Source organism: Lissotriton helveticus, chromosome 1_1 (assembly GCF_964261635.1).
Source record: "Lissotriton helveticus chromosome 1_1, aLisHel1.1, whole genome shotgun sequence".
Taxonomy (NCBI): Eukaryota; Metazoa; Chordata; class Amphibia; order Caudata; family Salamandridae; genus Lissotriton; species Lissotriton helveticus.
The window spans coordinates 12,863,412-12,891,314 of record NC_136057.1 but is presented as its reverse complement, the minus strand read 5'-3'; the positions used below and the strand labels follow the sequence as shown (position 1 = coordinate 12,891,314).

The 27,903-nt window shown below is 47.2% G+C and overlaps 1 protein-coding gene across 1 annotated transcript in view; it reads left to right on the top strand.

Moving 5' to 3' along the window:
* The window catches only part of LOC144766846 (lectin-like), a 96,262-nt gene extending 73,736 nt beyond the window's left edge, over positions 1 to 22,526 (top strand). The window contains exons 4-6 of the mRNA XM_078650564.1: positions 20,290 to 20,430; positions 21,904 to 22,015; positions 22,329 to 22,526. Coding sequence (XP_078506690.1) covers positions 20,290 to 20,430; positions 21,904 to 22,015; positions 22,329 to 22,432 — 357 coding nt within the window. The 3' untranslated portion in view covers positions 22,433 to 22,526. The remainder of the gene's footprint in view (positions 1 to 20,289; positions 20,431 to 21,903; positions 22,016 to 22,328) is intronic.
* Positions 22,527 to 27,903: the final 5,377 nt, after the last annotated feature.

Below are 27,903 nucleotides of genomic sequence, written 5' to 3'. Positions count from 1 at the left end.
GCTTTCCCTGTGTGGTGTCCACTCCTGGGCACCCCCAAGGTGGAGGCCAGGCATCCTTAGCATTGTGGGGGCCGCTGTGGAGATTAAGCATCCTATTGCCCAGAGTTGCAGAGTGGGACTCCATGATTGGAATAAGCACCGAGGCGAGAATTATCAGTTCCGTGGAATTTTTGAGCCCAAGACCCGCCGAGGCGGGGAATTGAACCCTGGTCCCAGGCTAGACCTCAGCATCAGGGTCTGCCGCTCTAACCATTGCGCCACACTCGTTCACAAGTTAGCTGGATGGCTCACTAACAGTAGACAGGGTGAGCCAGGTTGATTCAGCAAGAGATAAACAATGCTTAATTAGCACAAGTCCTTACTGACACTAAATTAATTATCTTTAGGCAGCGTCAGATGACATGCCCTGGGCTGAGGCTGTCAAAACACGGACTCCCCAGCAGTCCAAGTAGCACTTATGTAAGTAGAAAGTTTTTGAAGAGCAGGTTGGCATAAATAGCGAAGGCTGACGAAGGATAGTCAGCAGCAGAACAGTCACACACAAATAGGCTGACTCACCAGCAGTAGACTAGGTATTCCTTTAGGTATGTGCCATAGCCTGTTGCAGATAATTTAGAAGTAAGGTTGCTTCAGCAATGGTTACGACAAAGCTCTGGGTTGAGACTGTCCATTGGAATCATACACCGGTGGGGCACCCAGACGCAGGAAAGTACTTTTAAACATTTCGCTTCTTGTCTTTAGTTGCAATGATGACCTCTTAAAATTCAGGGAAGTTCTTTTCTTTCAAAATGGGTCCTTTTCAGCTCGTCGCCAGTGTAGAAACTAATGAAAGTGTCAGACACAGTAAAGGGTGTATCCAAGATGTAGTTTTATTTCCAAGTTGAAGTCACAGGATAAGCAGTACAATAATCAAAAGTAGTATGGTATAAAGTGGAAAGGCCCACCGGGGGCAGCAGCCCTGCTGCTCAGCCTTCACAGATAAACTGACAGAGACACTTGAACATACACAGAGGGAACATGCCATGACATGACAGAGACGGGCTGAGCAGCAGAGGACAGGACACAGAGAAAGGACAAAGTAGAGCAGAAGGCAAGATACCACAACAACCTTATTGAAAGCAATCCTAATGGTAGCTGTTGAGAGCAGCCTTCAGGCTAAGTCTTGAAGGAATGTAAAGGAATGTAAAGCAGCTTGTTTTACCAGTCTATAATCTTGTGAATGGCCAAATAAAAGGAGAACCACACCAGGTATATATATATATAAAATATATGTATTTATTCTGAAAACATCCCTCTAGTCTCTTTATGAGGCTAGAGGCAAAAGTACACAAGGAAAACTTAATAGCACACAGTAAATTAGCACAATATACGTTGGGCACCATATATTAATTAAGTAGTATAAGAACCAAGACTTGCATAGATACAAGGCCTAGAGCCTGTAGAACCGCTGGGGCCACCAGGAACCACCCAAGGTAGTGACACAGGGGAACCACGGGGGACGCGTGCAGTGTCTAAACTCAGCCGCGAAACACCTTTAATTACTATGGAAAAGTCGCATTTGGAAAATTAAAGATAAAGGACACTTAAAGAGGACTTGGAGCAAACCCCTTTAGAACTAGGAGGTTCTAGAGTCAACACCCACGGGAGCACCGGAGTACTCAAGTTACCTCACCCAGGTAAGCCGGGTTCATAGGTGTCTTTTCGTGTCGGGTTTTGTAGTCAATTTCAATGGAGAGCTGCTGCAAAGTACTGCTGGCGTCCAAGTGGAAAGAGTCCGGAGGGCTACAAGGGTGGAGCGGAGATCAGAAGAACCTGAAAGCCCTGGGTGGTAGAGTATGGGTCACTAGCCAGTGACCAGGAAGGCAATCAGTGGATGCCCACCTATGTCGGGTGATTTCAGGTGAAGAAGGTGAAGCCTGACTCTTCAGCCACGAGGTCCCGGAGATGTTGACGATGACCAGGAGCTTGGTTTGAGCTGTCCCACAAAGGATGTTGAGTGCTGCGGTGTCGGGCCCCGGATTGCACCAACAAGCCTTGGCAACAGTAACCCACACAGAAACCAGACATTGGCTTCAATGTAGACCAGCAAGGTCTGGGAGACTCACCTCTTAGTAGAGTGTCAACCAGGGAAGCCCAAGGAAAAGTAGAGTTACCTTCGAGGGGACCCACCAGTCAACGGAATAGGGATCGCAAAGGAGCCTCGAGTGGAAATGCAAGAAGCATGCCCACGGAACACTTGTGGAATGTATGCCCACAATCTTTGGTGCAGATGATGCTCAGGGCTTGGGCTATAAGTAATCCAAAGCACAACTTCAGTAAAGTGCGGGAAGTCAATGCACTCAGCAAATGTGTACAGTGTCAGGCTTTCCGGTTCCACGTCACTCGTTCAGGCTGCGGTTCTCAGCTTTGCTGGGGATTCATGTCTGCCTTAGAGAAGTCTGAAAATCCTCTTCCAGGTACTCCGGAGTCTAGCGGGAGCTTTGAATATGCAGACAGGCAAATGCTTTGTTGGTGCCTGTTTGAACAGGGGAGTCACCTTGACCACAAGGGAGATTTTTCCGTCTTCTCGTCATGTAGAATGTTGAAGTTCCAGGATATATGTTTCAGGGTTTCATCCCGGTGTAATCCGAAGTCCTAAGGACTGGGATCCTATACTTATACTAAGATAGGGGGTTGGACATACTCTGGGGACCCACCTATGGGAGGGTCTGGGAAGAGGGGTGGTTACACCCATTCCCTTTGTCCAGTTTCGTGCCAGAGCAGGGGCTGAGTGCCCCTGCACGCAGTTTGAACTGGGATATGCACAGGGACACCAAATGTGCCCCCAGCACTGTCTGAAAAGCATTCTCTGAATGCACACACCCAGCCCCGATATACTAAAGCCTGTCTGGGAGGTGGTTACACCTCCCAGTGACAGAAAACCTATTCTCCAGGCCTCCCCTGCTGGAGTTTTGCCCAGAAGCAAGATTTCAGACCTGTGCCTGTGGCTGCAGAATTCATTTTGTGATGCTGGGCTCCTTTTAAACTATCACTGGTCAGACCAGTGTGTACATGTCTCTCCCTCTAGAAGGGTGGGATTCTACCCCCGCCACCAGGACTGGCGGGGGGGGGGGTAGGATTCCAAAGTCCAAAGACACCTAACACGACATGTTTCGATGTAGCCATTCCAAAGTTAGCATTTACCACAAGGTTATAATTAGGCCTGGGTGTAGTTTGTGTAGCAGCACTTCACGTAGCTTCACGTAGTATACTTTGACTGGTGGTTACTAGATGTCCCTCACGAGTCAATTGCAAATGCTTGATGAAAGGGTTTCAATGGTTTTGCATTTGACTCGTGAGGGACATCTAGTAACGACTAGTGGAACTGCAGCTTGATGTAAGAATAATTTCAATGCTTTGCATTTGACTCGTGAGGGACATCTAGTAACGACGAGGTGAACTGCAGCTCTTTGTAGAATTTGTTTGATATTGAATACTATAATATTCACTGCCCAATGCTAATCTCGTCCCATAATTCTTTGCAGGGCCTTTGGTTGGGATTGTTTTTTTGCCAATAACTGTGCTTGGGTGGTCCTAAGAGGATGGGACCACCACTGAAGTTGGTCAGGCGGCATCACAGAACAGTCTCAGAGAACAGATTCCGAAAGCGGCAGAGGGGTCCTTCTCATGCATGGGCACCATCTCACACAATACTAACAAAAACGTGGAGTGGAGGGTCTAAGGGAATTTTAAAGACCAGCCCAGGCTATTATCTCCTAATAATCAATTGTAAAACACAAAGAAACAACAGTCAACCAAGTACTCTGAAAATTAATAAGACTGGGAGCCACATAAAGTATGCAAGGTGCAACCATACAGTCCTAGACCAAGTAGGCAACCCAACGCTTCAGACCACTCGCAATAGTAGGTGAAACCCAAGGTCCAGAGATGGATTCCCATCAAAGTCTTGTAGGTGATCAAATGTTATCATCTGGTCATCCAGAGGTTGGGCTAGTGTGTCTCTTGATCACTGAGACTGCTTCTTGACCCACCATGTTGGACTGGGATCAAAGCCGACGATTGCCCGTTGACCATGCGTGTGATCCCCAAATGGGACCAAGTGCAGTGCAAACACAAAGAAGGAGTGAGTGTAGTGTAAGAATTAAAAATAGAATAAAGAACTAACAGCGAAAACCTTTAATAGCTGTAAGCCTTTTTCTGTTTAAAAACACAGAACAGCGCAAAAAACAGCATCAACAAATAACTACTTGTGGGGCCGACATGTTTCTGCCAAAACGGGGGACAATCTCCCAAGGCTTTCTTCAGGGCCTCTGTTCTCATAAAAGTTTATGCTACTGCTGGTGTGTGCTACAAAAATAATAAGTAACCATATAATTTGTGAATAAAGCAGACCATAAAGGATATGTTTTTCTATTCCTCCATGCCAAATGGTGTATTATTCACCCATACTGGCAGAGGATATTACCTCACCTCGCCTGGACCAAGCTCAGGGTGAAGGAGGCCACGCTCTCTCCGTCGTTGCCTCAGGCGGGTCCTAAGGTTGGGGGAGGCAACCATCTCACACAAAACAAAGCACTCTGCCTTCAGGATTGATAAGGCCTGTCATAGGATGTGACTTATGGGTTTATTGTTGTCAGTGATTAAAGGAAGATATAGGTAACCTATATCTTAGTAAGGGGTGCATGCACCACCTTACCCAGGCTGCAGTAGCAGACCTGTGGTGTCATTTTGGAAAGCTTCCCAGGGGTGGCATAATACAAGCTGCAGCCCCTGGTAGACCTCTGTGGTACCTATGTTCTTGGTACCTAAGGTACCAGATACTCGGGACTGACAAGGGTACCCCAGTAACCAAACTGGAGTGTACCTAAAGTACATGCAATCATCTTAGAGAAGAAGCAGCTAGGTTGGGGTCCTGATTACAAGGGCCCCAGTCAGACTAAAGTCATTAAACAGTGGAACACCAGCAAAAAGTGGGGGTAACCATAGTAAGCAGATCCTACTGTCCTACACAGCCCCCCAACACGGGGACATTAAACTAACCTTGACAGTTGAGTCTTCATGTTCTAAGTGGAAATATCTGGAGAGTCCACCTGCTTTGGCAAGGTTACTCCCAGGTCTATGTTCCACTGTATAGTTCATTCCCTGTAGGGAAATGGACCACCTGATTAGTTTGAGGTTTACACCCTTCATCTGTTTGAGCCATAAGAGGGGCTTATGGTCGGTCTGACAGTGAAGTGAGTGCCAAACAAGTATGGCCTAAGCTTCTTCAGAGCCCAAACCACAGCAACGGCCTCCCTCTCAATAGCTGACCAACGTTTCTGTCTGGTGGTCACCCTTCTGCTAATAAAAGCTACTGGCTGGACCTGACCTCCATCATTCAGTTGTGACAGTACAGCCCCTACCCCCAACTCAGATGCATCTGTTTGGACAATGAATTCTCTGGAGTAGTTAGGACTTTGCAGAATTGGTGCCGTGCACATGGCCTGCTTCAGGTCATCAAATGCCTTTTGACAGCTGACTTTCCACTGAACTTTCTTAGGCATTAATTTAAAAGTTAAGTCATTCAGGGACGTCACAATGGATCCATACCCCTTGACAAATCTTCTGTTGTACCCAGTCAGGCCCAAGAAAGCTGTGCCCTGAGTCTGGGTAGTTGGAGCAATCCAGTCCATGATTGTCTGGATTTTGCTCTGCAATGGTTGAACCTGGCCTCCACCAACAAGGTGGCCAAGTACACAACCTGACTCTGCCCTATCTGGCACTTAGTAGCCTTGATAGTAAGGCCTGCCTTCTGCAGGGGCCTCCAAAACATTTTCCAGGTGGACCAGGTGATCCTCCCAGGTAGAGCTAAAGACAGCAATATCATCTAGATATGCTGCACTGCAGTCTTCCAGGCCTGTTAGAACTTTATTCACCAACCTTTAAAATGTGTCAGGTGCATTCTTCAAACCAAAAGGCATTACCACAAATTGATATTGCCCACTAGGGGTAGAAAATGCTGTCTTTTGCTTTGCATCATCAGCTAATCTGATCTGCCAGTAGCCAGCTGTAACATCAAATGTGCTCAGAAATTTGGCTGGGGCCAACATATCTATAAACTCATCTGCTCTTGGGATTGGATGGGCATCAGTCCTAGTGACGGCATTGAGACCCCTGTAGTCTACACAAATCCTCATCTCTCTCTTACCACCCTGGGTGTGAGTTTTTGGTACCAAGAGCACTGGGCTAGCCCAATGGCTATCTGAGGGTTCAATAACTCCCAAATCCAACATTTTCTGGACTCCAGTCCTGATACAGTCCCTGACCTGATCAGGTTGCCTATAAATATTATTTGTAACAGGCAGACTGTCCCCAGTGTCCACTTGATGAGTGCACAAGCTAGTCTGACTTGGAGTCAGAGAAAACATATGTCTGAACTGATTGAGCACCTGTCTGCAAACAGTTTGCTGCTGATCAGTGAGGCTGGCTGCCAAGACTACACCATCTACTGATTATCAGGATTCTGTGAGAGCAGGTTAGGGAGTGGACCACTCTCTTCCTCCAGTCCCTCATCAGTAGCCATGAGCGAGCCCATGTTTGCCCTGTCAACATATGGTTTCAGTCTGTTGACATGAAGCACCCTATGGGGGCTCCTTGGAGATCCTAGGTCCACCAGATAGGTAACCTCTCCCTTCTGTTCAACAATAGTGTGGGGTCCGCTCCACTTGTCCTCCTGGGGAGCTGCTGGGGCCACAGGCTCCAACACCCACACTTTCTGTCCTGGCTGGTAAACAGTCAGTACTGCCTTTTGGCTATGCCAGGCTTTCGGTAATTCCTGACTAGCCTCAAGGTTTTTAGTTGCCTTTTTCACTTACTCAGCCATCCTGCAGCGGAGACCAAGTACATAGTCCACAATGTCCTGTTTAGGGGGTTTGAGAGGTAACTCCCATCCCTCCTTCACCAGACACAATGGGCCTCTTACAGGATGCCCAAACAGAAGTTCAAAAGGGCTGTAGCCAATCCCCTTCTGAGGACGGTGATCATACCCTTTAAGGTTTTGTTGAACCTTTCAACTAAACCATTGCATTGTGGGTGATAGGGTGTGATGAATTTGTAATTCACTCCACACTCCTTCCACATTGCAGTCAAGTAGCTAGACATAAAGTTTGCACCTCTGTCTGAAACTACCTCCTTATGGAAACCCACTCTTGAGAACACCCCCAAGAGGGCTCTTGCCACCATAGGTGCTGTAGTGGGCGAAAGGGGAATAGCTTCTGAACACCTAGTGGCATGGTCCACCACCACTAGGATACACCTGTGCCTAGATGCTGTCTAAGGATCCATTGGTCTAACAATGTCAATCCCCACTCTCTCAAAGGGAACCCCACCTCAGATAGTTAGGAATCAGGGGGGCCTTTGTGGTGGCACCTGCCTTACCACTGTTGTGACAGGTGACATATGAGCAACACAACTCCTTTGTGTCTTCAGACATATGGGGCCAGTGAAAGTGAGGGACAATTCTGTCCCAAATCTTGTTCTGGCCCAGGTGTCCTGCTAAAGGAATATCATGGGCTAGTGTCAATAGGAAACGCATGCATTTCAAAGGTATAACCAACCTCCTGGCAGCACAATGCTTGGGGTATCTACTCTCTGAGTACAGGAGTCCATCATTCCAATAAATCTTATTGGGTGTCACTAGCATTCCCAGCAGCCTCAGCAGCAGTCTGCTGTCTAAGGAGTTCAAGAGAAGGGAGCTCAGCTGCTCCTGACTCATATCTGCCCTGGAAGGCCCCCCTGTACCCAAGAACACGACCCGATCAGGCTCAAGCTTTTCTTGGACAGTTCCTTCTTCAGGAGCACAATCATTTCCCTCAAGAGACTGATCCTTATGATGAGTCAGGGGGGAAGGCACTGCCTTTACCCTACTGCTCCTTTTCCTGCAAGGCACCTGGTCCATTATTCCAGAATCCAGGGCCTGTTCAGTATTAGACTTTTTCTCCTTTGACCTAGTCACAGCAAATACACGTGCGGAGATCCCTAACATTTCTGCATGGGTCCTTAACTCCACTTCAGACCAGGCTGAAGTCTCTAAATCATTGCCAAGCAAGCATTCAACAGGGAGGTCTGCACTTACCTTACCCTTCTTGAGGCCAGTTACCCCTCCCCAGGAGAAATGAACAACTGCCAGGGCATGGTTGGTCCTGACATTGCTAGCAATGGTCACTTGGTAAGGTTCACCAAAAATCATCTGTCCAGAGTCCACAAGGTCTTGTGTCACCATTGTGACACTTGCTCCTGTGTCCTTGTAGGCCATAGCCTCTTTTCCATTTATCAAAGGCTGTTGTTTGTATTTGCCCAGGTTACTGGGACTCACAAAGGAGGACATATCCATGATAGACTAGCACAGCCTGAGTTGGAACTCCTACTAGGCCATTTCAGAACCCAGGGTTAACCCTACTTGTTAGATCTGGGGGTCTATAGTTGGCAGAGGTAGGTAAAAAAGGTCCAACTAGGGACCCTTGTTTATAGTCAGGCCAAGGGGGATACACTCTTTAGATAACTGCTGCTCACCCCTTTTGTAGCTTCACACAAGCAGACAGGCTTATCAAAGGCAATGTGTAAAGTATTTGTACCAACATACAGAGTAACACAGTGAAAACACCACAAATGGACTCCACACCAGTTTAGAAGTATAAAGTATCTTTAAATAAACTACACAAGACCACAGTTCAAGAATAAGTCTTAAAAACAGTTCTAGGGATTGCATCAAAATAATCCACAGTTACGTCATGTTTAGCCCAAAGTACCTGTAGATGCGACAAAAGTTCCAAGTGGAAGCTGCAGCGTTGAAAAACATGCAATTTGATACTCCTGAGACCCTGGGGAGGCAATACGACATCCCCGCTACACGCAGCGGGCGTGTTGCAATGAATCCGGTCTGTATGGGGAGGGATGCAAAACATTGTATGGATTCCGGTGCGCAGGTTCGGTAGGAAGCGTCTCGCACATGCACGATGTGGCGATCTTCGGGACAGCGTCGATCTCCCTTGACGCAATGGCTCTGCGACTATGTTCGCAGCAACGTGAGGCGGTCCGCAAGCAAGCGGTGCGGCGATCTCACCCAGCGTCGACAGGCTCTGCGTCGATACTAGCAGCGAAAGGAGTTTTCCCGCACCAGGGCAATGTGCTCCACAAGCGAACGATGCATTGGTTCTTGCAGCGGCAACAGGCGCTGCGATGATCTTCGCAGCAACGGGAATTCTCTCGCACTGTCGACGATGCGCTCCGCAAGCGAGCAATGCGTAAAAATTGCAGATCTTCTTTTCTCCTTGTCCAGCTTCCCAAACAGCAGGCAACAACTTCCAGAAGCCCCACAATCGGATCAAGCACTCTAGAAAGGGCAGAACTCACTCAGCAGAGTTCAGGGGGAAGCTGGAGGTGAAGTCCTTTTGTTCCTTGGACTTCTTAACAGGAGACCAGCTCTCCCCAGGCCCTTGGAGATCTCTTTAAGCCAGTGGACACAGCACACAGTAAAGTCCTTCCCCTCTCCTTGGCAGCAAAGCAACTGCAGGTCAGTCCACAAGAACACAGCAGGACAGTCCTTCCTCTTCAGTCTTCCAGCTTTCTCCTTGGCAGAGGTTCCTTCTTGATACCAGGATGATCTAATTTTCTGAAGTCTGGGTAGCCCTTTTTATACCAATATTCCCTTTGTTCTCTGAAGGCAGAGAGGCCTTTACCTTGTCCAAACCATTTCTGGTCAGTCCTGGAGCACTTTGTTTACTTGTCTCCTTCTTTCCTTTGAGAGAGAGCGGCAGGGTCGTCCGCCACCCAGCAGGAGGAGGAGCCAGCATTGTGGAAGACAGGCACAGCCCTATTCAGGCCCAAGGGCTATCCCCTCCTACCACTCAAGATGCAGATGGAGCTTTTCAGCCCTGTGCTGACTCATCCAGCCACTTGGAGCCACCACAGCCCCTATCACTCACAAACCAGACAGTCAATTCACAAACAGGCAAAGGCACACAGAAAGGTCAGACAAGAGAACAGCCACTTTCTAAAAGTGCTGTTCTCAAACACAGGATTTAAAAAACATCCTTCCTAAAAGATAGGTTATTAAATTCTGAGTTCAGGGATACCAGACTTTAATTTTCTATCTTGCTCCTATGGGAAAATATGCAGATAAACATTATACACAACATTCCGCTTTATAGCCTATGGGCAAGATAGCCTTACAATAGTGAAAAACGAAAATGGCTGTAATTCACTACCAGAGCATGTCACCTATGCTAGTACATGCTCTACCTTTCACTTACACTACACTCTGCCCTGGGGGGTACCTAGGGCCTGCCATAGGGGTGACCAATGTGGATTGAAAGGGAAGGGATAGGCCTAATCAGTGTGTACACTGGCCAGGTCAGTATGGAAGTTAGCAACTGCACTCAGGCACTGCGGTGGCGGGCCTGAGACACCATTTTAGGGCTACTCCTGTGGGTGGCACAATCAGTGCTGCAAGCCCACTAGTAGCATTAGAATCACCAGCCCTGGCACACTCAGGGCACTTCCTGGTAAAACAAATATGCCAATCATGGATAACCATTCACAATAACAATGTATACAGAGAGCATATGCACTTTAGCAATGATCAGCAGTGGTAAAGTGCCCAGAGTCTATTGCCAACAACCACCGGTCAGGAAAAACAAGGGAGGAATAAGCAATAAGTTGGAGGATAACCCTGTGAAAAGGGCCATTTCCAACACTACTACACCCTTCTGCTGAGGACCACCACTTGGAGCTGAATTAGGGAGAACAGTTGCCTTAGGGGCAATGGTAGCTGGAGTTGTATCTTTATTTCTAGTGCAATCACTAGTCCAATGGCTGTTCTGTTTACAGACTTTACACCATGGTTTCTTTTGGCCTTTCTTTTTGGAAGATTGGGAATCCCCAACTGTTAGACCTGGCACCATTGGTGTGGGAATCCCTTCCTTTTTGCTGTTGCCGCATGTATTTTTGCTGGTGTTAGATGCTTTGGGCACAGTGCCACTGCTATCCAGTGCCACAGTGCAAGTGCTCCCTATTGTAAATCGATGTACTAATCAGTGGTTCCGTGTTTGGCTATTTGGTTTATTTGTCAGACCCTAGTCTAGTGCACTGAGTGTGCCCAGGACGTGTAAATCCAAATGCTGCTGGTGGGCCTGCAGCACTGGTTGTGCCACCCACAGAAGCAGCCTTGTAAAATGTGTCTAAGGTATGCCATTGCAGAGCCTGCGTGCAGTCTGGTACTGTCATGCTGACTGGGCAATTACAGCCACTTCCCAGTCCCTAAACCTTCCCTTTTCTTCATATCAGTCACCCCTATGGTAGGCCCAAGGGCAGGGTGCATTGTAAGTACCAGGTAGGACAAGCCCTGATATGTGTGGCATGTCCTAATAGTGAATTACAACCATTTTCTTTTTTCACTATTGCAAGGCTACCTGTTCCCCCTAGGCCAGAATGGGCTGCTGAAGTTTTTACATGTTATAATCCTAACTGTCTCAGAGAACATGGTAGAAATTCCAATTTAGAATGCCTGAACTCAAAATAATAAAATACATCTTTTAGTAAAGTTTATTTTAATATTCTGTGTTTACAAATACCACTTTTAGAAAGTAGATATTTGCTTGTCTACCCATTCAAACCTGCCTCTACTAGGTTGTGTATTCCTATGTCTGGTTTTGTGAGTGACAGGGCTGGCGAATTCCAAGAGACAGGCCGAGTCACCCAGTGGTGAATAGAGAGATCTGCATCTAGATGGGAAAGAGGAGTTGCACCTGAAACTTGAGTAGGGCTGTGCCTGCCTTCCACAATGCTGGCTCCACCCCCTGGGGAGCGGCTGATGTCTCTGCCCTGCACACTGAAAGAACAGAAGGAGTCCTGTAAACAAAGTGCTCCAGGATTGTACTTGCCTTCCACAATGCTGGCTCCACCTCCTGTGGGGCGTCTGATGTGCCTGCCCTGCACTTTGAAAGGAGGAAGGAGAAGTCTGCTAAACAGAGTGCTCCAGAACTGGTTTGGACTGGGCAAAGTCCCCTCTCCCCTCAGAGAACAAAGGATGTTACCCTGATCTAAGCCTGGGCGTAGTTGGCATCGTTTGCGTAGCAGCACTACACGTAGCTTCACGTAGTATACTTTGAGCTTCACGTACTACACATAGTCTGCGTAGCGTAGCTGATGACACTGTGTACTTGTCTGCACTGTGAAAAAAATGACAAAATAATTGCAAATGGTTTCCTGTACAGAACCAGATATGATGAAATAAGTATCTCTATCTTTATTTGCTAAAGTGCATATATTACTTTCACAATTGTGAAACTGAAAAGTTAGTAAGCAGTGGAAGATGTGATGATTTTGGGATCCTCCCTAACCTAGGGAGAGTACCAAACAGATGCCTTGAAAACAAAAAAGCACATCTTATTGGACGATTTAGTGGTGGTCCCATCCTCTTAGGACCAACCCAAACACAGTTATTGGCAAAAAACATTCCCAACCAAAGGCCCTGCAAAGCATTATGGGATGAGATTAGCAGTGGGCAGTGCATATTAAATAGTATACAATATCAAAAGAATTCTACAAAGAGCTGCAGTTCAACTGGTGGTTACTAGATGTCCCTTACGAGTCAAATGCAAATGCTTGATGAAAGGGTTTCAATGGTTTTGCATTTGACTCAAGAGGGACATCTAGTAACGACTTGTGGAACTGCAGCTTGATGTAAGAATAATTTCAAAGCTTTGTATTTGACTCGTGAGGGACATCTAGTAACAACTAGGGGAACTGCAGCTCTTTGTAGAATTCTTTTGATATTGGATACTATAATATTCACTGCCCACTGCAAATCTCGCCCCATAATGCTTTGCAGGGCCTTTGGTTGGGATTGTTTTTTTGCCAATAGCTGTGCTTGGGGTGGTCCTAAAATGATGGGACCACCACTGAAGTTCAACAAAATGTGCTTTTTGTTTATGCTCTTTGTGTTCAAGGCATCTGCTTGGTCCTCCCCCTAGGTTAGGGGGGACCCCAAAATCATCAGCTCTCTCATTGCCTGATATTTATATTGTAAAAGTTCATTTTTGTGAATTGGTTATATGCTGTTAAGCATGTAAAATTGCTTTTTCAAAGCATCTGAGGATATTGTTGATTTAGATGCTACGCTACGTGATTAAGCAAGAAGCCCAGGGTTACCCTGTTCCCATGATATTGGATCTCTTTTGGTTTACAAGAAGAAACCTTTACCAAGGAGTGGAACCAGAAGAAACTGAGGAGAGACTATTCCCAAGCTGAAGTGCTGCTTGGGGTATTGGCCTGCAGTGGCTGCCTTACTACCAAAAGAAGGAGAAAGGAACTTTTTGTACTTTGGTTTCAACTTGTGAATGATCTCCAAGGGCTTGGGAAAGAGCTTTCCTCCTGCTGAAGTATCAGGGACAACAGACTTCTACTCCCAGCTCCCAAGAGTTCTTTTGGAAGTGCCTGCTGCTGTTTTGGGCCTTCTGAGAAACTGCGTGTCGCAAAGAGCAGGAAGCGCAACTCAACGAGAAGAAGCGTGCCGCTGTCGTTGGGCGTGCCGTCGCAACTCCGAAGGAGGGTGTCGCCGCTGGAACTGTCGCACTGCACCGCATCGGAGAGAAGTGTGCCGCAACGAAGAGTAAGCGTGTCGCCGTCGCTGCTGCTGCTCCCTCATAAGCAAGTTGTATAATCCTGTATAATCACACACTTTACTGCCCAGTAACCAGCCCTCCAGAGCCTTAGTAGCACAATCTACAAAATCAACCCAGTCCTGAGCCTGTGTCTTTTGGGTATCTCAGAACGGTATTCTATGCTGCTCAGTGGTTAGGCCAGACCCATCTATGAGAGCACTCTTCAGGACTTTGTAATCATCAGCATCCTCTTCTCTGACAGTGTGTCCTGTGTCTGCAAAGGAGAGCCACAAGATTGCTGCCCATTGCTCCTGGGGACCTTTTGTACTTTGCAGGCCCTTTCCCGTGCAGTTATCCATTTGTGGATGCCATCCCCACTCTGGTAGGGAGGGTCAATCTTGTTTAAGTTTTCATGGTCATAAGCCCTGTCCCTACCACCAGGGAAGTTGCTGCCACCATGGTACTTGAGTCCCATCTTTTTTTTAAACTCTTTCTATTTTCATACAGGTCATACCAGGATGCCTTTCATGTGCCATATCTTTTTTCTAGCTTTTTCAAGTTCTAGGTACTCACTTTCTAAGGCTACCCTTTGTCTCTTTATACTCAGCTGAGTTTCTTCAAGTCTCATCTGATGCTATTTCTTTTCCTGTGAGGTGTCCTATGAGAAGAGACAGAGGTCCCTATAGATGTGTCAGAATGGTTAGATTCCTGTGAAGGAGCCCATGGCCTTCTAGGCACACCTCCAACTCTTCCTGGGGGACAGATCTCTGTTACCAGGAGGAGCTGCACTGTCCAGGTCAAGGTCATTGTCACCTCCCTGGTCAGCATCAGAGTCTGATTCCTCTGGGATTGGACCACTGGCATCTTCCTCATCTGCTGCTCTCAACCCACTGCCTACCCTCTCAGGCTCTGAAGCCTTACTAAGGTCGTCTAACAGTATACCTCTCTGAGGCATTGGGTGTTGGCACCTTTGCCTCTCTTCAGTTTCCTCATAGTACACAGAGCCCTTAACTAAGAGAAAGGGAATGTGTCGTACTAAGATGTCTGTATAAAATACTGACATCTGTCAAGGACACACTTGGTCCTGGCACTGAAGACATTATTAGTGAGGTGTGGTGTATGCACTACCTACTCTAGTTGTTTACCTACTAAACTCTCTTAAGTTGTAGAAAGGGTGTGCTAATCCCTTGACACACAACTCTAAGTTCAGTAGAACGTTCTGTACTTATATGTATTTATATGTACCTCTGGTAACTTTAATGGTTTTCAAATGATTATCTGGTAAAACAATGGCAAGCTTGGAAGCTATACACTGCACACCAATGTGAGAAGTTGGCCTGACATATGCTGTCCACTATTCTAGTGGTCACCGTGCACCAGTCCAAACAACCCCTTAATGATGGTAGGTTAAAGACAACCTTATTGCAAGCTATCCCAGCGGTGGCTGTGGAGATCAGCCTTCAGGCTAAGTCTTGAAGGAATGTAAAGCAGCTTGTCTTACAGTCTATAATTTCGTGAATGACCAAATGAAAGGAGAACCGCACCAAGTATATATATAAAATATATGTATTTATTCTAAACACATCCCTCTAGTCTATTTATGAGGCTAGAGGCAAAAGTATATAAGGAAAACTTAATAGCACACAGTAAATTAGCACAATATACGTTGAGCCCCAAGGGCGTACCAAACCATATATTAAGTAAGTGGTATAAATACCACGACTTGCATAGATACAAGGCCTAGAGCCTGTAGAACCACTGGGGTCACCAGGAACCCCCCAAGGTAGTGACACAGGGGACCCACGGGCGACGCGTGCAGTGTCTAAACTCAGCCACGAATCACCATTAACTTCTACGGGGTAAGTCGCGGTTGGAATATTCAAGATAAAGGACACTTAGAAGAGGACTTGGAGCAAACCCCTTTAGAACTAGGAGGTTCTAGAGTCAGAACCCATGGGAGCCCCGGAGTACTCAAGTTACCTCAGCCAGGCAAGCCGGGTTCATAGGTGTCTTTTCGTGTCGGGTTTCATCGTCGATTTCAATGGAGAGCTGCTGTAAAGTGCTGCTGGTGTCCAAGTGGAAAGTGTCCGGATGGATACAAGGGTGGATTGGACATTGGAAGAACCTGAAAGCAGAGGGGACAGAGTCTGGGCTACTATCCAGTGACCAGGATGGCGATGAGCGGATGCCCACCGATATCGGGTGATTTCAGGTGAAGAAGGTGAAGCCTGACTCTTCAGCCACGAGGTCCCGGAGATGTCACCAATTACCAGGAGTTGGATTGGAGCTGTCCCATGAAGGATGTCAAGTGTTGCGGTGTCGGGCTGGGATTGGACACAACAAGCCTTGGCAAGAGCAACCCACGCAGAAAGCAGAGATCGGCTTTGGTGCAGACCAGAAAGGTCTGGGAGATTCACCTCTTGGTAGGGAGTCAGGACACATCTTGAGCAACCATGGAAGCCCAAAGAAAAGTAGAGTTACTTTCAAGGGACCCACCAGTCAACAGACTAGGGATCAAGAAGGAGCCTCGAGCAGAAATGCAAGAAGCAGGCCCACGAAACACTCGTGGAGTGTAGGCCCACAATCTTTGATGAAGATAATGCTCAAGGCTTGGGCTATAAGTAACTTAAAGTGTAACTTCAGGAAAGCTCGGGAAGTCAATGCACTCAGCAAATGTGCACAGTGTCAAGAGTTCGGGTTACACGTCATTCATTCAGGCTGCGGGTCTCAGCTTTGCTGGAGACTCGTGTTGGCCTTAAAGAAGTCTGAAAATTCTCTTCCTGGGCTGCATTTACTTTGGAGTCCGGTGGGAGCTTCAAAGATGCAGACCGAGAAATCCTTTGTGGGTGCCTGTTTGAACAGGGGAGTCACTCCTTGACCCCAAGGGGGATTCTGCGGTCTTCTAGTCATTTAGAATGTCAAAGTTCCAGGATATATGTTGTAGAGTTATATCCCGGTTTAATCTGAAGTCCTAAGGACTGGGGTCCTATACTTATACTAAGATAGGGTGTTGGACATACTCTGGGGACCCACCTATGGGAGGGTCTGGGAAGAGCGGTGGTTACACCCATTCCCTTTGCCCAGTTTCACGCCAGAGAAGGGGCTGGGTGCCCCGGCAACCTGTTTGAACTGGGATATGCACAGGGACACTAAGTGTGCCCCCAGCACTGTCTGAAAAGCATTCTCTGAATGCACCCACCCAGCCCCAATATACTAAAGCATGTCTGGGAGGTGGTTACACCTCCCTGTGACCAGACACCTATTGTGCAGGCCTCCCTTGCTGGAGTTTCGCCCTGCAGCAGGAGGTCAGACCCGTGTCTGTGGCTGCAGCATCCATTTTGTGATGCTGGGGTTCTTTTAAACTATCACCGGTCAGACCAGTGTGTACATGTCTCTCCCTCTAGAAGGGTGGAATTCTACCTCCGCCGCCAGGACTGGCGGGCGGGTAGGATTCCAAAGTGTTTGACACCAAACGCAACATGTTTTGATGCATCCATTCCAAAGTTAGCATTTACCGCAAGGTTATAATGCACTTAAGAGAATATGGTCTGGCTTCATCACAGAACAGCCTCAGAGAATAGATTCCGGAAGCTGCAGAGGGGTCCTGCACCATGTATGGGCACCCTCTCACACAAAACCAAGCACTCTGCCTTCAGGATTGACTTATAGGTTTATATTTGTCAGTGATTAAATTTAGATATAGGTAACCTATGTCTTAGTAAGGGGTGCATGCACCACCTTACCCAGGCTGCAGTAGCAGACCTGTGATGTCATTTTGGAAGGTTTCCCAAGGGTGGCATAATACATGCTGCAGCCCCTGGTAGGCCGCTGGGCTATCTATGCCCTTGGTACCTATGGTGTTAAGGGACCCCTAATCACTGAAGTCTTGCGCAGAAGTTCCAATGAAACAAAATCGTTTCTTCACTTTCTTAGAAAACTTGATTCAGATTTTCAATTGACAGTTCATCAATAAATCTTTATTTTATGATTATTTATCCATTATTCAATCCATAACGTGATGAAACATCATTGTAATACATTTATTGTAACACCCAATGCATTTCGGGTCATTAAATCAACCCTTCCTCAGGGGTCTATAAAGGAAACACACAGGGGACCAGATCAGTCACTGTTTGTACGAATTATCACATATAAACAAAATGACATCATTGCTTTTGATTATCGATACATATTAGTTGAGTGAGGTGCATAACAACACAATTGCACTAGTATCATAGCTGACGAAATTCGGGAAATGAATATTAAAGGAAGTTCTCTCTTAGCGCGTGCGATATGGAGTGTACAGTTCTAGGCATTTAGACAAATGGTGAACGGGTCACTAGTAAAAGATAAAAAACGGTGCATAAACATGAAAGTAAGGAGAAAAGTGAACCACGTACGGGCCGAAGGCATGCAGGGACAAAGTCTCCTCCAGGTCTCGGTAAAGGGAATAAGGGCACTTACAATCGTGTAACTCGAAGAGTCACGGTCAGTGATCGGTATCCACTTCCGTGTTCCTTCGGTGGAATGAGTTCGAATGTGGACTGGCCAATGGGCATTGCTTTAACAACGAAAGTGCATCATGTGACTAGAGTGTAAGTCATGAAGGTCCCGTGGACTCAAAACACTAGCGTGGTCATATGATCTGAGTGTTTTGACTTCAGTACCAGGTCACATGTGTGGGACAACCTATTGGAAGTGTACAAAGGGCTTAATGAACGGAAATGAACGTGAATGCCACCAGATGAAGAGAAAAGACGAACGCGAGTCGGGAGTCATGTGGTGAAGGTTTAGGGAAAGAGACTCGCTGGAATGCTTATGTGAAAACAGCTTGTATAGTCAACTACATTTACATTACACACTCTGCGACTCTGGGCAATAGCTTGCTTAATCTCCACAACGGCCCCTCGCGGCGGGATGCCTGACTTTCACCTTGTGGATACCCTGCTATCTCACAGGGGAATACCAGGAAGGGTTCCCTAAGCAAGCGCCGGGAAACCCACTGCGGGTAGCTGTGCGCTATATAAGCTCAACTACATATAGTGAAGGAACAATGTAAATTCTGAAAAATGGTAAATGTAATACATGAAGATGAGAATACAATATACCATCAGTATAATAAAGATAATAAAAACAATGTTCAGGCTATGTGCAAAAAAGTTGTCATGATCAAGAATAGAGCAATGTCCAAATGTTAAGCTGCAAATATAATTGATAGAAAACATGCATATTCTACCCTGTCGTTCATCCCATTGGGATGTAAAGAGTTCAATTTTTTAATCCAATAAAACTCAGCCATCAAGCAAGCCTTATACGGATCCATGTCGCAGCGTTGTGGCACTACTTCCAGTATTGTACATTTTATTTGCGAAATTTGATGATTGGCTTCTGTCGAATGGGTAGCAATGGTGGATTTCATATTTTTCACCCTAATGTTACTCTTATGTTCAGTCATTCTAACCTTGATCTTCCTCTCGGTTTGTCCCACATAAATCTTGCCACAGGGGCATTTAATTGCGTAGATTACGTTTTTTGTGTCACATGTACTTGAATGACGAAGCATGATTTTGGTTCCTTTCATTGGGTGCAGCAACGTATGCCCGGTGAGTACATTGTTGCAATTAATGCAATTTTCGCATATGGACATGCCTTTGTGTGTTTTAATGGTAGTTTTCTTATGGTTCAAAATCTCTTTGAGATTTTTGGATCTCTGAAATGCAAAAGTTATATGATCGCTGTAGAGAAAACTACCATTAAAACACACAAAGGCATGTCCAGATGCGAAAATTGCATGCATTACAACAATGTAATCAAGGTTAGAATGACCGAACATGAGAGTAACATTTATCTCCCGGATGCACACTCTAGTGCTGTGAGACAACAGATAAGCTGTAGGTATCTCACATCCTGACATTAGCTGTGAGACTGCCAACTACACCATCTGCGCTCCCTCATTAATTTTCTTTAGGTTTAAGGTTGACTGGAGGTTGAGGCAGATGGTTTTGTTCAACTTGTCTAAATTAACAGATGGTCACTTACCTTAATGTTTCCCAAACTGTTAGCCATTGGTTTTAAAATGTTTAGAAACATAATCAAAGTTTGCAATTTTGCTGTTGTTTTCTCCAAGAACGTTTGGGTAATTCTGGATAGGGGTTATGTACTTGACACCGTCCTCAAGGTCATAAATTTACCATTGAACAAGGACATAATGTGCCACCGGCATGTAGCATACCTAGAGGCAGTCACATAAAGACCATAGTGAATATATAGCATTACCTAGAAAATAGTAAATAAATGCACTGATAAACTAGTGAGGTAGGGCCTCTCCTTTGAGGTGTCTGTAAAAAAGACCTTTGTCCTGATTTTATGTCCTGAATTGTTTACAGTTCTCTCCAGAATTTGCCTCCATGTCAGTTGGTCACCCTAGTGCAGATACACAATCTCCTCTTCTTACTTGGCGCACAGTGTTTGTGCCATGAAGTCATGAGTGTGGAACCAGCGCTAGCCCTATTAGGAGTGTTCCGGGGGAGGAGTCCTGAGACATTGTAGAATAAAGGACACAGGAGTCCTGGTGATCAGTCCTGGAATGTGCCCTTCACATGCCCTCTGATGCTCAGTCAACACTCACCCTGTCCTCTTTGAATTTCAGGTGTACTGCCAACGCCTCGCCCCAGGATCACACCTGGTGTCTATACACAGTGAAAAGGATATCAAGTACCTGAAGAGCCTGGCCTATCGGCACACGAAACATCATAGTGCCTTCTGGGTGGGGACATCGGACCCTTTCATGGTAAGGTAGTGTGCACCATTACATGTTCTTAAATGGATGCCTGGGGCAAAAACTACAAATGGGGGATGATTAGGAAGTTCGAGGTGGAAACACGATCCGGAAAAGGAAAGCTTCCCAACCACTTCTCACCTTCCTTCAAAACAAATTCAAATGTGACATGATTGATTAGAGTCAGGTCAGGGGTACTAGCTATCAGTAGTGCATCGGGTGCAGTGGCACCCAGGTCTAGAGGCCTTAGGGGCTAACGAGACCTCAAATGTCGTTCTGTTTTACTACTATACAAATTGATAGGAAGTCCCAATTGTCTTGCCTATACGAAGCCTACGGCAGACCAACTGCCTCCCCTTTGAACCAGTTGCAATAGTGAGTGGAAAAATCTCTACCTTGTAATTACCATCCACATTTTGCAGGACATTTTACAGCACTGGCAGCCTTCACCCCATCAGTGATAGTGAGGTGAGCTGAGCCCCAAAAAGAGGGGGGAGGGAGGGAGACTGTACCTCATCAGTGCAAACAGGATAAGTTGAACCCTAGCAAAAGACGTGGTGGGGAGGGTGTACCCCATTAATGCAAGTGAGGTGAGCTGAAGCCCCACAAGGGATGGGAGGCTGCTTCCCATCAACGGAAGTGGGATAAGCTGAGGCCCAACAAGAGGCGGAAGGCTGCAACCCATCCATGCAAGTAGTGTGAGCTGAAGCCCCACAAGAGGCTGGGGGCTGCACCCCATTCGTTCAAGTGAAGTGAGCTGAGGCCCAATAAGAGGTGGGGGCTGTACCCCATCAATGCAAATGGTGTGAGCTGAGGCCAAGCAAGAGGTGGGGGGGTTTCACCCCATCGATGCAAGTGGGGGCAGCTGCACCCAACAAGAGGCGGGGAGGGGGGACTGCATCCCATACATGCAAGTGGGCTGAGCTGAGCCCCAACACCAGGCAGGGAGGGGAGCAGCACTCCATCAATGCAAGTGGGGAGAGCTGAGGGCCTACAAGATGTGGGAAAGAGGCTTCACCCTATCAATGCCAGTGGGGTGAACTGAGACCCAATACCAGGCAGGGAGGTGGGGGGCTGCTCCCCATCCATAGACGTGAGGTAAGCTGAGGCCCAACAAGAGGTGGGGGCTGTACCCTATCAATGACAGTGAGGTGAGGTGAGGCCCTACAAGATACAAGGTTTGGGGTGGGGTTATATTCTATAGTAACATGTCAATTCAACATCAATTAGAAATGAATTAGAAATATTATAAAATCAAGTTGATACGCATAGGGTACCTTCAATTACATTTTTCCATTCCTTGCACTGGTTTAAGGTCTATATTTAAAAGTGTGACATGCCATCTTTAGCTGATTTTCCCAATATTGTCCCCCGCATTGACATACTATCCTGGAATATATTCATCTACTTTATTGCCCACAATTGAGGTGAGCCGTGGGGCCAGACGTTATAGCTCCTTGACAGCAATGGGTTTCTTTCTTCCAGATAAGGCACTTTAGGTGGACGGATGGAAGTCCCATGGACTTCAAGAACTGGCACCCAGATGAGCCAAACAGCGTAGAGGGAAGGGAACACTGTGTATCCTCCAACTATGGACGTAGGTATTTTTCTCCCACATTCAAAGGCTCTTTCCTGTAAGTCTTTCATTTGTTTTCACAAAAGCAGTTCAATACCTCACACCTATTTTGTGAATATATTTCTTCTTTTATTTAAAATATTCATGCAAATATGTTGTATTTGACCCATATTCAATTTTCTGAAAAGCAAGACTGCAGCTCCTCTTTCTTTCACTCTGTGCCAGAGTTTCTGGAAGAAGTTGTGAGTTTCTCCTGATTTACTCCTGAACTGATCATTACATGTTTGGAATGAGTACAACACAGAGACTGACTGTTTTGTTTCTTCTCTCGTAGGCCCAGGACTCTGGGGGGAAGTGAGGTGTGAAACCACTCTCCCCTTCATCTGTAAAGCCCCCAACCGTTCTAAGGGAAAGCGCTTATGTTCGAAGGGAGTGTAAAGATGTGGAGCAACCAATGGCGTCCGTTCTGAGGAGATAGAAGAACAGACATCAGGGATAGGGAGGGAGGAACTCTCAGGGCCTTGCTCTTGAATGGCACTTATACATAACAATTAAAAAGTGACTGTATTCACCCATGATGTGTGTTTTAAACTCTCACAGCTTATTATATAATCTTTTCCTTCCACATCCCTGGCCACAAAATTGGGATTTGTTCAATTCTGCCATCATAAATGGTGCTTTTGAAGATCTGCAGGTGCCACTGTAGGTGTATGAGTGACAATGTGGCAGGTGGGGTGAGAGTGTCCCTTTGAAGCCTAGTGAGCACCTGCTAACGCTAGAATGGGCGCCGCCCACTGACTGGGCACTAAGACACAACCCTTACTTGGGTGGAGTGATCTCTTTGCATCTAGGGCCTCTGGTGCCCCTCTGCATGGTTAATGTCTGCCCCTGTGAGGTGGGCAGAGGACCCCAGGGTGCAGGGCCCAGGATGTGCCAAAGGTGTTTTGCTTGATGACATGATCTACACATCTGACCAATCCACCACCTTGGCTTTCCTTCCTTCTTCCAAGGCCTCCTGGTTTCATATACATTGTGAGCCCTCGTGAAACCAAAATCACAAATATGGGAATTCATCCCACGTAGGTCCAGGCTCATCGGTGAGTTCTGAACATAGAGGGGAACGAGGAACACTTAAAGGTTCACCATGCAGGCTCCATAGGATACCATATAATACAAAAGGTGTGCACTTCCTGGGGTTAGAGAAGACAAGAAGATGTAGGTTAGGGAAACTGAAGCATCAGACCAGGTGATCTCATTGCTCAGAGGAACCAAGAGCTCTCACACACCTGTGTGGGTGTCAATCAATCAATCAATCACAGCATTTATATAGCGCACTACTCACCCGGCGGGTCTCAAGGCGCTGGGGGGGGGGTCTGCTACTGCTCGAACAGCCAGGTCTTGAGCTGCTTCCTGAAGGCGAGGTGGTCCTGGGTCAGGCGGAGGTGGGTCGGAAGGGAGTTCCACGTCTTGGCGGCCAGGTGGGAGAAGGACCTTCCTCCTGTGGTGGCTCTTCGGATGCGGGGGACGGCGGCGAGGGCGCGGTTGGTCGATCGAAGCTGGCGTTTGGGAACGTAGAAGTTGAGGCGGCTGTTGAGGTATTCTGGGCCTTGGTTGTGTAGGGCTTTGTGTGCGTGGGTGAGGAGTCGAAAGGTGATTCTCTTGTTGACCGGGAGCCAGTGCAGGTCTCTCAGGTGCCCGGAGATGTGGCTGCGGCGGGGGATGTCCAGGATGAGTCGTGCTGAGGTGTTCTGGATCCGCTGGAGTCTCTTCTGGAGTTTGGCGGTGGTTCCGGCGTAGAGGGAGTTGCCGTAGTCCGGACGGCTGGTGACGAGGGCCTGGGTGACCATCTTCCTGGTCTCGGTGCGGATCCATCGGAAGATCTTACGTAGCATGCGCAGGATGTTGAAGCACGACGAGGAGACGGCGTTGACTTGTCTGGTCATGGAGAGGGAGGAGTCCAGGATGAAGCCCAGGTTGCGTGCGTGGTCTGTGGCTTTGGGTGCGCAGCCCAGGGCGGGGGGCCACCAGGAGTCGTCCCAGGCGGAGGGTGAAGATCCCAGGATGAGGACTTCCGTCTTGTCCGAGTTCAGTTTCAGGCGGCTGTTCATCATCCACTTGGCAACGTCTGTCATCCCTTCGTGTAGGTTGGCTCTGGCGGTGGCGGGGTCGTTGGTGAGGTGTCATGCTGTAGTGTACTTCCTGTATTCCCAATAGGCTCTGCGTATTGGAATAATATATCCTATAGATTAGACGTAGGACTGAGGTCAACTAAGTCTCTATCGAATATACTAAACTTTGTGTGTGTGCCAGCTAACTCAGACTTCAGAAAGGAGGTATTAACCTGGCTGATCCAAGCACCGGGATATCAAGACAAGACTTGGGTCATGTGGAATTCATAGGATTGCTCAAACATAGCTTCATCTTTTCTTCAAAGAAGAGTTCGCAGAGTTGATTCTTACTTCTTAAATACTGGAGTCACACAATGACCCATCCTTTCACATCTACCTGCTGCTCCTGGTGAAACTGATCCTAGCTTTTGGATCTAAAAATATTAAACTTAGGCTGATGCTGTAGTGTAGTTCCTATATTCCCAATAGGCTCTGCGCATTGGAATAATATAAACAGCAGTGTAGACGTAGGACTGAGGTCATCAATCAATCAATCAAGCATTTATATAGCGCACTACTCACCCGGAGGTGGGGGTTGTTCGCTACTGCTCGAACAGCCAGGTCTTGAGCTGCTTCCTGAAGGCGAGGTGGTCTTGGGTCAGGCGGAGGTGGGTTGGGAGGGAGTTCCAAGTCTTGGCGGCCAGGTAGGAGAAGGACCTTCCTCCTGTTGTGGCTCTTCGGATGCGGGGGACGGCGGCAAGGGCGCGGCTGGTCGATCGAAGCTGGCGGGTGGGAGTGTAGAAGTTGAGGCGGCTGTTGAGGTATCTTGGTCCTTGGTTGTGTAGGGCTTTGTGAGCGTGGGTGAGGAGACGGAAGGTGATTCTCTTGTTGACCGGGAGCCAATGCAGGTCTCTCAGGTGTCCGGAGATGTGGCTGTGCCGGGGGATGTCGAGGATGAGTCTTGCTGAGGCGTTCTGGATCCGCTGGAGTCTCCTCTGGAGCTTGGCGGTGGTTCCGGCGTAGAGGGCATTGCCGTAGTCCAGACAACTGGTGACGAGGGCCTGGGTGACCGTCTTCCTGGTCTCGGTGGGGATCCACCGGAAGATCTTGCTTAGCATGTGCAGGATATTGAAGCAAGACGAGGAGACGGTGTTGACTTGCCTGGTCATGGAGAGGGAGGAGTCCAAGATGAAGCCCTGGTTGCGTGCGAGGTCTGTTGGTTTGGGTGCGCTGCCCAGGGCGGGGGGCCACCAGGAGTCGTCCCAGGCAGAGGGAGAGGAGCCCAGGATGAGAACTTCCGTCTTGTCTGTGTTCAGTTTCAGGCGGCTGGTCGTCATCCACCCAGCTACGTCTTTCATCCCTTCGTGTAGGTTGGCTCTGGCGGTGGCGGGGTCGTTGGTGAGGGAGAGGATCAGCTGAGTGTCGTCGGCGTAGGAGATGATGTTGAGGTTGTCATCTAGGTCTCTACTGACTATATTAGACTTAAGGTTTGCCAGCTAGCTCAGAGGTCACTAGAAACTTTCTCGAATAAATGAGGAGGAGTTTAACCTCCCTGGATAGACAAGAAGGGATTAGCTTCTGACAACCATAAAACATGACAACTTTGTTCCCTCAGAATAAGAGTGTATCTCTAGAGCGGTGTAAAAACAATAGACAGCTATTTCACTCAGTCAAGTGTGCATACTTAGTTTCACCAGAGTGCAGAGAAAAGAGAGACGGGCGTTTTCAATAAAATGTGTTATTTATTAATAATAATAGGGGGTTTTATAAAGCGCTTGGTGACGCACAACGGCGTGTCCCCGTGCTAAGGAGCGAGTGCTGTGGGAGAAGTACTAGGCGGAAACCTGTTACCGGGTAAATAATAATGTTTTTAACTTGGCTCTGAAGATGAGTTCTGATGGTTCTAGACGCAGCGCCACAGGAAGTTTATTCCAGCTTGACGCAGCCAGATACCGAAAGGATCTTCCGCCCATCCGAGCTTTAGACACCTTGGGAATAGACAGGAGCCCCGTGCCGGAAGATCTTAGGGAACGGGAAGGCTTGTATTGTGTCAGCAGTCCCTGCAATGGAAGGGGGGCCTTACCATTGACAATCCGGTGGCAGGTGCAGAGTGCTTTGAATTCCACCCTGCTTTTCACCGTGAGCAGACTTCTTTCTCATGCAAGAGAAATGAATTGCCACAATTGCAATACTCATAGTAAAGTAAAGTGCGTACAGTAAAAGGAGTACTATGAAATAATACTGTAAGAGCATTGATATGGTTTCTTAGCCATATGATACTTTAAAATAGATAAAAGATATACATACATATATACATTGACTAACGTACTCAACTGGTGCTTCTAAATACGCCTACCCCGGTGTACCTGACCTAAGCCTAATACGTGGGAAGGAGTAAGTAAGTAGCAGTTTAAGTTAAGTTGATTTTGCCAAGAATCTGAATCAAGAATTCTCTTTAAGGGTTTAGTCAGCTCCGTACCTGGGTAATAGAAAGCAGGAGGTCTGGTATCTCTCTCTCAGGACTCGACATCCCAGTAACCTGCGAGGGTATCTGGAAACACCGGAGCTGGATTTCTCAGAAGGAGAAAAGACATCGTCTCGCTCAGTGCGTCAAAGGGGAGGGGCGGCGTCCGTGGGCTCTCGCATCAGCTGGGCTCTCGGGCAAGTAGATTGTCTCTCTGCTCCAAAACCACCGTGTGCTTGCTTAAGGCAACGTTGGTATATTTATACCTGAAAGGTGCCGGGTTTGACGTAAGGTTGGACATAAGACGTCAATAAAGATGTCACTAAGAACTGGCCGATGTTACAGTGCTCACAGGAGTTCTAGGACGAATCAAAACAAAAGCAATGGGGATTTCCCAGGTTGCTGGAGGTTTGGTTTGTTTAGAGAACTCGTTGTGCTTTCTAGGAGTCCGGGGAAGTAGCCTTGCTTAATGTGGACTGCATGGGCTACGACTAAATATGGATATGATTCTTATGCCTTTATAAGGATATTATTTATTATAACCGTACAAGGGCATAAAATAGAAATATCGAATTAGGTTCCTAGATAGAAACACAATAATGCTACCTGGAGAATGTGTACGCTGGTAGAACTCCATCTCTTACACCACCCAAAGAGTGTGTGATCAGGGTTAGTGTCTGGTAATACGCCATCACTTACACCACCCAAAGATTGTGTGATCAGGGTTAGTGTCTGGTAGTACTCAATCTCTTATACCACCCAAAGAGTGTGTGATCAGGGTTAGTGTCTGGTAGTACTCCATCTCTTACATCACCCAAAGAATGTGTGATCGGGATTAGCGTCTGAACAGATCAAAATTTCCAACATTGTAAATCTGACAAGACCGAGATCCTACTTTTTGTAAAAACCCACAGCCAATGGTCTCTTCTTTTTTCAACCTCTCTTCAAGTCTACTGTGAAAATCGTGAGTTTTCGGGACAACAAGCGTACAATGCAAGGACAAATATTCACAAATGCATCCTTGGCGATGTCTCAGAATCTATAAATATAAAGTTGGGTTTCACCCCGCCCCCTCTGCAATCTTTTTTATTGCAATTCTTGCAGGAACCTCCATGTTAGAGACCAGCTTTTAGAGGAAATGCCGTTTCCACTCTAGCCCTGTGCTCTGGAAGAATCTATTGTTGGGTCTAAGATTGACATGACATTGAGGCCCTGGTTGGGCACTTGAACTTTGAACCCACAGTCACTCTACCCGGCAGGAAGGGAAGCCTAACCCGCTTTCTAGAGTGGGAATATCCTGATGTACGGTTTCATTGGTGAGTTTGAATTCAATGACT